We start from the raw sequence: 12965 nt of genomic DNA, 5'->3' as shown, positions 1-12965 counted from the left end.
GTCGTCGCCGCCCCGTCCCGTCGCCCCGTCGTCGCCGCCCCGTCCCGTCGACCCTTCGTCGGCGCCCCGTCGTCGCCTCACCGGTGAGCTCGCCACGGCCGCCGCCAATGTCCACACACACACACAGTACTACACACACACACACACACACACTACACACACACACTACACACATTAGTTTGTTTGTTATAAATTTTTCTGTTTTTTAGTTATAGAAATGTTAGAAATTATTCTGTTTTTTAGTTATATAAATATTAGAAATGTTAGTTTTAAAGAAATGTTATAAATGTTTTCTGTTTTTTAGTTATAGAAATATTTATAGAAATGTTAGCAATTTTTCTGTTTTTTAGTTATATAAATATTAGAATTGTTATGGAAATGTTAGTTATATAATCATGAAATTTTAGAATTAGTTTTAGTTAGATGAATTAGATTAATGTCAAATTGTTAGAATTTGCATATATATAGAATTTTAGTTATCACAATCCAATCATTTAAAAATGTTACTTTTTGCGGGCATATAGTATTTGTTCTCGACGATATGCCCGGCCGGCATCCTCGCCGTCGACTCGTTCGCGGCAACGTCATGCTTGAGGGGACCCATGTCCGGGACTGGGCTCCGCCAGGCTGGCACTGGGAGGTGCTACCTGGAGGGGCGCGCCGCTTGGTGAGGAACCCGACCTCGGGTCCCGTCGTCGATCCTGATCTTCTTTGGTGGCGTTCGCGTGGGCCACATTTGGTGCAGAGGCAGCCGGCCCCGCCGAAGGTGGTGCGTCGCCGTGTCAGGGAGGAAGATGAGCACGTCCATCGCTACATGCATGGCTGCTATGGACGGCGTCAGGTTCTCCACTACTTGGCGGGTTCTTTGGGCAGATGACCGGAGATATGATCCTGTGATGGTTCCTTCTCTTTGGGTGTGCACCGCCCGCGCCCCAGGAACCGCGAGTGGCGCCCTAGATTCTTCTGTAGTACTCGATCTTTATTAGGTACCTAGTCAGTGATGTATTCGATATATAGTATTCAAGACGATGTATTCGAGATTATATATATTAAGACGATGATGTATTCAAGATTATATATTAGAGAGGATGTATTCGAGATTCAGATTTTCCTTATTGATTAATTGCATCCATGCATTGTAATTTGAATACTAAATTGTTTTATATTTCTTCTATATTATTAGTAAAGTAAAAGCTATGGCGGACAATACCGGCAGAGAGAGAGAAGAGGAATTGTTCGACATCATATGCAGCCCTCACAGGCTAGATGATCTGAATGAAGCAGATGACGGCTCCCAATATCTTAACAATACCGGAGAGGGTGATGAAAAGATATTCGATCTCGACGACCGGGCTGATGAAGTAATGAACTATGATTATGATTATGACATAGACAATGTTTGTGATAACACAGACAATGCTGATCTTCAAATAACAAACACTACCGGCGAGGTATATTTATATAAGCATGCATCATGGTGATCATCACATGTTTTTTTTATTGAAGATATATTAACGAATCGATCTTTCTTCTTCAGCCCTTCGGATCGAGCAAATCTGCTTCTACAGACAGCAAGACAAAGCGAGGCCCGGGCAGATTGTTGAAGGATGGTGTAAAGTACCACATCGAATCCACCAAACCTAGTGGCGAACCCCTCACGCCTAAGAACATTGCGAACAAGTGGACTCGTCAGTGCGGAGTTCTTGTGAAGGACAAACTCCCGATCTCCATTCAAGAATGGAAAGAGCCAAAGACTAAATGTCCAGGTGTTACTTGGGTCGATGGCAGAGCCAAAGAAGACCTGGTGAAATCTCTGATGGAACATTTCACCCTACCAGATCATTTCACTAAAGCAGATATGGACAAAGTCAAGGCCGCTGCTCTTAAGAAGATGGCAATTGCATTCAACACCCACAAGAAAACTGTATGGGCCAACTACCTCACTAATGAAAGGAAGACTCCAGATTTCAAGGGAACACTGGAGAAGCAAAGAGAACATTGGGACGATTTCGTGACCTTCAAGGATTCAGAAATATCTAAGGAACGGTCGATGAAAAACAAGGCAAATGCTGCAAGAAAGACGCAGTTCCATAGGTTGGGTCCAGGTGGGTACGCGGTGGCATTGCCTAAGTGGGATAAGTCTAAGCAAGGGATGGAGGATGCAGGGGTCACTCCGGTTACCCGGCACTGGCCCCCCAGGTGTGCAGAACTTGGTTCTATGCGCATGGGGGGCGTTGGACCCGAAGGCAGGCCTGGTTTTGAAGAAGGCAAGTCTAAAAGGAGCCGAACAAAAGATAATTGACGCAATAGAAGAAGATCGAGCGGGGGTGTTCACGCCCAACAGAGAGAACGACGAGCTTACGCGTGCCCTGGGAAATCCTGAACACCCGGGAAGAACACGAGGCATGGGTGTTATTCCCTGGTATGAGGGCTTTTCGGACTGGAATGACGACTACAGGTCCCGTGCAAGAAAGAAGATGGAGGAGAAGAAGAAGAGGAAGCTGGAGGAGGAGCAGAGGAAGCAGGACGCAGAACGTCTTCAAGGCCTAGAAGCAAGGCACGCGGACCTGGCACTCAAATTCCAGCAGCAGCAGCAGCAGATCGACTCACTTAGCCAGGAAAGGGGGTCTCAGCAGCGGCAGCAGCAAGCGGATGATCGTCCAGCATTGGATAGCACCGTCCCATCCATGTGGAGAAGCAGCATTGGTTCTGCCCCGGGCAACACACTGCTGGATACATACCCTGTGGATGACATCATAGAGAACACTAACTGTGAGCTACACTCCAAAATGAAGAACATATCCATGAAGGTGGCGGACGGCATTGCTTTTCCAGTTACCCCCGAAGCAACCTACCATTGCATCCCGATTCCAGAGGGCTATGCTTGTGTCATGGTTGATGAAGTGGTGGACCCAGAGGTGAAGACGAGCGCACACTCGGAGAGGCCATACATCGTATCATCCTATGGAGAAAGGATTGCATAATCTTTCGAAGTCCACCGACACCGCGTCGTCTGCCGACTCCTCGAAGTCCGCCACCGAGTCAGCAGACTCCCGCTCCTCCAAGTCCACGAACGCGTGAGACGACTCCTCCTCGAAGTCTGCCACCTCCTCCAAGTCCCTGAACGCGTGAGCTGACTCCTCCGGTTTCAAGCCCAGCACAGCGTCATGCCACTTCTCCGGTTGCAAGTCCGACACCGTGTCAGGCCACACCTCCTGCTTCAAGTCCGGCACATCGTCAGGCCACTTCTCCTGGTCCAACTCCATGTCAGCCGTCTCCGCCGTCTCAGCAATCGCAGACGAGACATCCCGCAGCTTTGGTGCGTAGAGGTACGAGTCAAGGTAGTTTAGGAAGTACAGGCGAAGGCAAGCGATATAAATATGGTCCAAGCCTCACTCCTCTTCCTCAGAGGCCTTACGACATGACTAAGGAGCAATACACAGCCATAGTGCAAGCCCAAGTGGACGCCCATTTTGGACCGAAACCGGCACCGCCGCCAAAGGAGAAAGTGCCTGAGAAAGTAATTGACCACTTCATTCGTATGGCTAGAGAACCAGCTCCCAAGCCTGTTGACTCGGACTGAGCGTCAAATCAGGAAGGCACATCGAGCACGACTACAGAAGGAAGCGAGCTCAAGCTCGAGCCAACAAGCAGCTGGCAAAAATGCGGGAAAACCGTTCCCCAGTTGGGAGAACAAGCGGCGCAAGCGATCCCCCGCTTGTTGTGCCAACAACATATGAGAGGAGTAGTACGCGCGCCAAATATTATTGTGGGCAAACCGTTAGAGTTCCCCAGCATGGCGATGTGGTAATAATAGAGGATCATATAATGCAGGCTCAAATGCTCAATATCTCTATTGGACAACTCCTCGAAATCGAGCCCATGCCTACGCTTAAAGAATCGGAAATAGCATGGCAATATGTCCGGGGCAAACCTTTGGTCCATCCAGACAAGAATGTATCAATTGCATCAATGGTACATGAACATTACCAAGATTTCCAATCGAGAGTCCCTCATGGTGAATGTCAAGCATGAGCATTATTACCATGAGAAATCTCTGGCCATTGAGTATCCAGAACTATTTCAGTTATTTAATCAAGACGCACTCGACAAGTCTGTCGTCAGTTGCTATTGTCTATAAGTGATTTTTTTCTGTAATTTAAGTCTCAAGCTAGTTATGTAGTGATAATTTTGATCAATCATTACATGTAATTATCCTCACTATATTTTTTTCTGTGGTATTATATGCAGGATGAAGATGTATGAAATGAAAAAAGCTGGACGCTATGGCGTTGGGTTCATTGACCCAAATACCATTAATCAGGACATATGAGAGATTGAACATTGTAAAGCTACTGTAGAGGAAAGCATGCTAGAGTTCTTGAAGCGCCTCAATACCTTCGAAGATATACTACTTCCTTACAACTTCCCGTGAGTCACACTGTCTTGTACTACAAATTCTGTTTTTGCTTACTAGCTAGCTAGATGTTAATAATTAAGTGTATACGGTTTACGGTAGTTGATTAATTTTATGCACATGTCCGCTTAATTAAGACATGCAAACGCGTGAGTATGCAGTTGGCACTGGGTCTTGATAGACATTAAAGTTGAGGAAGGAAAAGTTGAATTACTGGATTCACTAACTAAAGAAGATAGAGACTACACCATCGTGAAGGGGATAGTCAACAGGTAATTTCAATCATTATTAACTATTAGTTCCTGATATGAACTATTTAATAACCCATTTATTAATTTTCTTTGCCGGCGGGCAGGGCATGGGCAAAGTTCATCGCGGTGACTCCAGGAGAATGGAAAAAAAATTGTTTTGGCATTGACCCAAGGTAAGTAATTAAGTAGTACTAACTAGCTACCATCTTTTTAATTCTTGTTTTAATATCATTAATTAATTATTATGCTTGATTAATCATTGTCTGATTCAATTCCATTCTCGTAAAGGCCCGAGGCAGGACAAAGGGAATAATCTGTGTGCATACTACGTTTGCGAGAACATTCACATGATGACGTGCGAAAGGAGCAGATCTGATAGACAGAACTAGGTACGTTTTTGTCAGAACACTATTCACACCATTATCGATATCTAGTCACACAACTAACACACATGCATATTGATCTCCTTTTTAACAGTTCAGAGAGGTGCGGGATAAGCTCCTACCCGAGGAGCGCATACAAGCACTTCAAGAGGAAATAGCCGGATTTTTGCTCGACCAGGTCATAGATCCGAAAGGAGAATACTATTACCCGCTACCGCCCCCATGAACCACTTGTCATCGTGCTCCGAAGGCACCAAGGCAACATGTAGTAAAAATTGTATATGTATATACATGTGTATATGTGTGAATAGTTAATGGTGTTGGCTGTGAGACATTCGATGATTTTATATATATATATATATATATATATATATATATATATATATATATATATATATATATATATATATATGCGGTTCTACGTACGAGAAAATCTATTTAATATATATGCATAATGTGTACAATTTGTAGTATCGTGAAATATCAGCAAACAAAAAAGAATTAAATGGAAAATAAAGCCAAATTGAAAACACAAAATTAAAGCAAAAATAAAAAAAACACTCAAACATTTAGTACCGTCACGAACCGGCACTAAAGCCCGGTTCTGCACTAGTGCTAGGATCCTGGTTACTTTGTCGGATGCATGGTAAAGATGTTCTCATCAAGTCAATAGCACAAGCAGTACTGGTTTGTACCATGCCATGTTTCAAATTGCAGCGAGGCTTGTGTCCTAGCAATGTCCGTTACCCGATCTATAATGTCTCTTAGAGTACTCACGGGCGAAAGAGTCAGTTGATCTCGTCTCGGAGCCTTGGCAGGATAATGCGTGGGCCAGGACATTGCCAGGGCTAAGGTGGTTATCTGGAACATCCTATTTTCTGGAATTCAGGACCTGGAATACAAAATATTATGCTGTGAGTGCCGCAACATATTCGATGGTGGCTCTCAAGTGGTTTGCTGGTAATTAATTACCCCTTCAGTCTTTAGCTAGTTAGCTAGTATACTCATCTACTATCAAAAAGCTACGCATTCGCATCACATAACTCAACACTAGCTACCAACATGATCAATTAATTCTTTTGCTATAGTACTATGCAGGTTCGTGTTTGCGCCGCTGGCTGTATTTGTCTTTTGTACCCACAAGTACTGGAAAACAAGGATCACCATCGACACTATCGAGAAGTTCCTTCGGGTGCAGCATATTATCGGCCCAACGAGGTAGGCCTACACAGATATCGCTGCAATCACAAAACGGTTCAGAGACAAGCTTGGCCATGTAGGTGTCGGCGCCATGTTTAAGGGTGTACTGCTTATGATGTTCATGTGGCCGTCAAGATGTTGAACTCTTGCTCCAGCTGCAATGGAGATGACTTCATCAGTGAGGTTTCCACCATCAGCATGATCCACCACGTCAATGTGGTGCATCTAGTTGGGTTCTGCTTCGAGGAAATTGGAAGAGCATTGGTTTACGAGTACATGCCATGAGGTTCCCTCGACAAGTACATCTTCTCAGCCGAGAAGACTTTCTCTTGGGACAAGCTCGATGAGATCGCTTTGGGCATTGCCAGGGGTATCAACTACCCGCATCAGGGCTGTGACATGCAGATTCTCCACTTTGATATCAAGCCACACAATATCTTGCTCGACAATAATTTTCGACGGCGAGGGGATCCACCAGAGTGCGGCGTCCCGTCGTACAAACTTTGCATCGATGACGACCATGCGAGGATCCAGATCAACACACAACAACTTACCTGATCACTAGCATCAACTATGATGATTCTTTCTTCTGGGTGGTAGAGCCGGCCTTAGCGTTACGGAGGCTCTTGTGCAAATGATATACAATGGACATACACACCATGACATAGTAATATAGATATGTTGCCAATATATATCGCATATCATGAAAATATGAAGGCATCAACATAAAAAATGTAATTTTAATTAGAAAATAAAGTCTCAATACATCATGTATATATGATTATATAATGCAAATGATGATTATAAGATATATGCACACAACTATAAATAACTACTGAATAAATACAACGTGATGAACTGCGTCGGGAGGGGGAGGAGGGCAAATGCCCCCTATCCACCCTATAATGATGTTGATATGTTTTAGAAATCACATTTTTTGAAATTTATTTAGATCAATACGTAGATATATTGGGCCCTTATTCAAGGCCTAGTGCCAGCTGCTAGTGGTGGATGCGGGCCTGCACCAGGGCTATGACATGTAGATTCTCCACTTTTACGTCAATCTGCACAACATCCTGCTCGACAATAATTTCATCCCCAATGTTGCTGATTTCGGCCTTGCTAAACTGTACCCAAGGGACAACAACTTTGTGCCCTCCAACGCCTTACGGGGACGGTTGGGTACATAGCTCATGAGATGATATCTCGGGGCTTCATTCTCGCATCGAGCAAGCCTGATGTGCTAGGAGCGCCGTATGCTGTCAGGCACACTGCTACTGCTAATTTGTGCTCTAAAAAGCATCCATGCACATCTAGTTTGATGTTTTCAATGAAATTAATTGCAAAGTACAAACACTGATCATCTTATATTTTTCTAGGATAATTCAAATACTTAAAGGCTATGTACTAGATATAGCTTTAAAAAACATGATGTGCTTAATTTAAGGACAATCCAAAAACAAATTATTTATCAAAGTTTACTCGTCCACAATGTACTTAACAAGAAGAGTTCAACATCAACAAATTATACTTAATAACACATCAAAAACATGAAGCTTACTCGTCAATCACCCAGTTATAGATGGCACACATGAAGAGGACTGACTCAGCATCCTGTCCCATGTGGAGCACGGCGATCAGCTTGTCACCTTCCTCGCTAATGTAGATGTCATGAATCTTGTTCCACCCATTGACGACGAGGCATCCATCTTCTTGCGATGTCGAGTAGGTGGTTTCCGTGTCAATCGTATCAGAGATGACAATTCGCAAGTCACCACTATGCTAAACCTGCATTTGCTCAGGCACCACACATCGTGGGAGTTTCTGTTTTGCAAAACAGAAATAGTGAACACACATCTACATATGTAAATCAAGTAAGCAAAATAAAGTATGAATACGTTGACATAGAACACAAAGCAATTCTTACTAAGAGTGGCATCTTCTTAACATTGCTCTTGTTTAACATGTGCACGAATGGCACAAAAGACCCTGTATGGGTCAACATTGGCATCTACAACGCGGTCCTCGATGCTGGCCACAAATGCTACGATGATGTACAAACTCTGGCCAAGTAAGAGTCGTCCCTGCAGTGACATGCCTCCTGTATACTATCCCACGAGTTTCACTTGAACAACAGTGCACTATCTCACATTGGATCTTGTAACCGCAAAGAATGGCTGATGAGGCAGTTGATTGCGTTCACAAAGACACGGAGGTGATAGATGCATTTTAACAATAAGAGCATCATCATTGGACTAAGCTATTAATTAAAAACATGGGCACATAATATAAGTAGGATATACATACCATGTTTTTATCAACATCAACGAGAAAAAGCTACTCTCAAAATACTCCAAAATAACTAGAATATTTTTTATAACATTCATAACGAAATTGTCACATATAACATGCATAATATATAATATTTTTTAACATATTATAGGTACATGGGAACATATAGCAATTTTAGGTTTCATAACAAGAAAATTACATACATCCAAGAATTGTAACCCAAACATTTCGAGCACACTAGCATTGCAAGCAACAAAGTAAACTCTAGGGCTCTACTAAAATTGTAACTGAAGCATGCATAACATGCATAACTTAATTGAAATTGCAACATTATTACAAGGAATAGAGCTCACAACGATGGTTAGTGCTAAGACCGAAGAATGAGGCGCAAAAGACACGATGGGAAGCAGGGAAGATACCGGAGCAGAGCAGCCCCAACACCCGCACAACTACGACTATGTGGTCTATAACTGTGTGCCTAGATGCAGGAGACCCGACGCCCCCTGATGGGAGAGGGCCGCCACGGCGTCGAGAAAATGTGCGAGCGGCCGCGTGGGGACATCGGGACCGCGATTGATGGCCTCAGAGACGTCAAAGTGACCGCCACGGAACACCAATCCCAGGTAGGGGAGGGATAAGAGAGATGCCGATGAAGGGGAGTGATCGACGGCGAAGTAAAAGTATAGATTGGAGATGGGAGTGGACAATGTATTATGATAGCCTATGTAAGCACAACACCGATCATCGGGAAAATCAAAGGGTCACACATAAGACGGCTACACAGACGGGTCAAATATAGTGGACGGTCAGTGATTACAATCGGTCCATTTGGATCATCGGGACAAGCTATCACTGACGGGTCAACTTTAGACCAGTCTGTAAACAGTTCGGGATTTGAACACACGATTTATGAGATAAAATGTTTTGAATAAACAAATATACGAAAAAAAAAGAAAGATCTCAGGTTGCGACAAATGACGCACATGCAATGCACCGTTTGTCAACCCGTGACAAGGTGGGGGCGACCTTTGCAAAAAGGTACCCTTAATTTTTTTAAAGAATTGCCAACACTTTATTGATCAATGCATGTGAATCTCCACTACTATTAAATAAGCAAGTAGAGGCAGAAACATTACATCTCAGCCACATATCCACCGTTCGTCAGTGGACCAGATTTGCCCTGATGTTGTATCACATCAAATTCACATATTTATTTATTAATTTTAATTATCTTCACAACACGTTTCCATCAACGACGAGGCGCACGCCTACAGTGACTTCGTAAATCTCAAGATGATATGCTGGCTTAGTCTCTCAAAGGTGTTCATAGAGGTAGGGTGTGCGTGTGTATGTATGTACGAGCGCTTGCGTCTGTACTGTGTTAAAAAGAAGGAGAAATAAGCCACAGGTGGCGACCCTACTCAAGGGTAGCTGAGCATTTGGCAAGTAAATGAACTTCTAAATTTGACGCTCTAAGCGCACCCTTAAAAAAAAATCGGACAAGAAAACATACCCTTAATTTTTGTTTGAGGGGTCCATGCCAGGCCAAAACCCCATGTCAATGGGCCGGCCCGGGAGGCATGGCCCGTATGGCCAGCATTACTCCGGCCCATCGCTCAGAAAACAAAGCAGCGTCGGGCCCTATCCAAGTCCCAACCCGTGCCTCCCAATCCCTCTCTTATCCCCTCGCCCCCCTCCATTCATTCACTCCCCTCGTTCCATGGCCATGGCCTCCCCGTTCTCCCCGGCCTCGGCTGCCGCCGCCTCGCCGGCCCTCTTCTCCGTCTCCACCTCCCGCCCTCTCTCCCTCACCACCGCCACGACCGCCGCCGTCTCAGGTACCGCCTCTTCCCCCTGCCCTCTAATTTGAAATCCAGGAATGCGGAATCTCCAAAGGCTCCCTCCCAGTTCACTCACCCGAGCTCTCTCCCACCACGCGCAGCCCGGGCTCCGTGCAGGGGCAGCAGAGGATTCCGCCGCGGCCGCTTCGCCGTCTGCAATGTCGCCGCCCCCTCCGCCGCCGTGCAGGTACCAGCGCGCCCCCAAACCCTCAAATCTGTCCAACCCACAATGTTCTGCAGGCTCTGACGTATGTTTGTAGGAGACCAAGCCGGCGGCGGCTGCGAAGGAGAGCCAGCGGCCGGTGTACCCGTTCCCGGCGATCGTGGGGCAGGACGAGATGAAGCTCTGCCTGCTGCTCAACGTCATCGACCCCAAGATCGGCGGCGTCATGATCATGGGCGACCGGGGCACAGGCAAGTCCACCACCGTCCGCTCCCTCGTCGACCTGCTCCCGGACATCAGCGTCGTTGTCGGCGACCCGTTCAACTCCGACCCCTACGACCCCGAGGTCATGGGCCCCGAGGTCCGCGACCGCCTCCTCAAGGGCGAGGACCTTCCCGTCACCACCACCAAGATCACCATGGTCGACCTGCCCCTCGGCGCCACCGAGGACAGGGTGTGCGGCACCATCGACATTGAGAAGGCGCTCACCGAAGGTGTCAAGGCGTTCGAGCCAGGCCTGCTTGCCAAGGCCAACAGGGGGATACTGTATGTGGACGAGGTTAATCTGCTGGACGACCATCTGGTGGATGTTCTGCTGGATTCCGCGGCTTCCGGGTGGAACACGGTGGAGAGGGAGGGCATCTCCATCTCCCACCCTGCGCGGTTCATCCTCATTGGGTCCGGTAACCCGGAGGAAGGCGAGCTCCGGCCACAGCTGCTGGACCGGTTCGGGATGCACGCGCAGGTCGGCACGGTCAGGGATGCGGAGCTGAGGGTGAAGATTGTAGAGGAGAGGGCTCGGTTCGACAAGGACCCGAAAACGTTCCGGCAGTCCTACTTGGAGGAGCAAGGGAAGCTCCAGGATCAGATCACATCGGCTCGGAGCAACCTCGGTTCTGTGCAGCTCGACCATGATCTCCGGGTTAAGATATCCCAGGTGTGTTCTGAGCTGAATGTGGATGGGCTGAGAGGAGACATTGTCACTAACAGGGCTGCCAAGGCGTTGGCTGCCTTGAAAGGAAGGGACATTGTGACAGTGGAGGACATTGCCACTGTGATCCCCAACTGTTTGAGGCATCGGCTCCGTAAAGACCCGCTCGAATCGATCGACTCGGGCTTGCTTGTAGTTGAGAAGTTTTATGAAGTCTTTGGCTAGATTACTCTCGAGGTAAATGTTTCTCTGTCACAAAGTAAGGCAGGAGGCTTTTTGTTCGGCTGTAAACTTTTATAGCACCTTCCGTAAATCATCCTTTATCGAACTATATTCTGCATTGTATAGAAAACAGTGTTACCGAGCGTTAATTATGGTGAACTTTGTTATGTTGTTCTGAGCTTGGGCTCATAATAGCACTTTCTCCTCCATTATCTAAACGAAAGAAAAAGAAAATGCACTTGTGCAGCCATGGGAACAGTACCCTGTTCTCTCAAGGAGCAATGGAAAGAAAGCCCCAGGCGCAGGCATCTGCCAGGTTATCATGTACTGTAAGATGCAGTTCTAGAGTAGAACAGATTCAGTTTTGCCTTGGAGGCTTACACTATTTACAGCAAATCTGAATCTGAATGTGTCCATTCCACCATTTGCTTGCTGCTGAAAGGAACCGTGACTCGGCAGCTGTTACTTATTTTCGTGCATCAGAAATAGAAATTCAGTAGTACTCAACGCTGTAAAGTTGCATTGAACTAGTGGTGTGACTCTGCAGTTTGCTACCATGGAAAGTGCCCAACATTTGGTTAATTCAAACTCTGTTAAGCTACCTATCTGGACAAATAAAGAGGATGTCTTCCCAGGTCTTCCCAGTCTCGTGAGCAATTTTGTGTTAAAACTTGTCTAACGAAAGAATGAACACTATGATACACAAGCACAGCTCGAATCCTCCGTTGGTATCCTGTTGTCGGCGTGAACAGCCAAAGTTGAGTCACTTGTTTTGAGACGGAGAGAGTACTTTATACCAACAGAATGCACCTGCCTTTTTTTAAAGTAGGTACAAACGTCCGTGCGTTGCAACGGGCGAAAAAACTAAACATGCTTCATGTGGCATTACGCAACCCTTGTTGTATCTAATTTTGACTACCATGAGAAATAAGATTATATTGAGCACAACATTTTGGACCGTAAAATTCGGACATGAAGAAGCCACCCTAATGGTGTTCGTCATGACCTAATTCAGCTTCGCACTTTCATTTGATGAAAACGTAGTTGTGCATGTAATAGTCTTCCGATCGATTATATTTTTTCTTGTTCAGAAAATCATGAATTGAAAAGGTGTGCCTTTTATATTTATGTCAGGACAATTTTTAGAAACTGTATCTTTTTTCGTGACGAACATTTTATCGGAAAAATATATTTCATTTGTATTTGTTTTTTGCACTGATTTTGGGTTTGGCCCAAGCAGAAGGACTTGACACACACACACACAA

At 45.6% G+C, this 12965-nt stretch overlaps 1 protein-coding gene across 1 annotated transcript; it reads left to right on the top strand.

Annotated features, from left to right (window-relative positions):
- Positions 1-10221: 10221 nt before the first annotated feature.
- Positions 10222-11890, top strand: LOC119335836 (magnesium-chelatase subunit ChlI, chloroplastic). The gene is made up of 3 exons (XM_037607901.1): positions 10222-10381; positions 10486-10571; positions 10645-11890. Exons 1-3 carry the CDS (start codon positions 10264-10266, stop codon positions 11701-11703), a joined length of 1263 nt encoding a protein of 420 aa, XP_037463798.1. The 5' UTR covers positions 10222-10263; the 3' UTR covers positions 11704-11890.
- Positions 11891-12965: the final 1075 nt, after the last annotated feature.

Source organism: Triticum dicoccoides, chromosome 7B, assembly GCF_002162155.2.
Source record: "Triticum dicoccoides isolate Atlit2015 ecotype Zavitan chromosome 7B, WEW_v2.0, whole genome shotgun sequence".
Taxonomy (NCBI): Eukaryota; Viridiplantae; Streptophyta; class Magnoliopsida; order Poales; family Poaceae; genus Triticum; species Triticum dicoccoides.
The sequence above is the reverse complement of the archived record's forward strand: the minus strand, read 5'-3'. Positions and strand labels throughout refer to the sequence as shown.

Coding starts and splice junctions, on each gene's coding strand:
- LOC119335836 (XM_037607901.1), top strand. CDS start 10,264: ATGGCCATGGCCTCCCCGTTCTCCCCGGCCTCGGCTGCCGCCGCCTCG. Junction 10,382..10,485: donor CACGACCGCCGCCGTCTCAG/GTACCGCCTCTT, acceptor CACCACGCGCAG/CCCGGGCTCCGTGCAGGGGC. Junction 10,572..10,644: donor CCCCCTCCGCCGCCGTGCAG/GTACCAGCGCGC, acceptor GTATGTTTGTAG/GAGACCAAGCCGGCGGCGGC.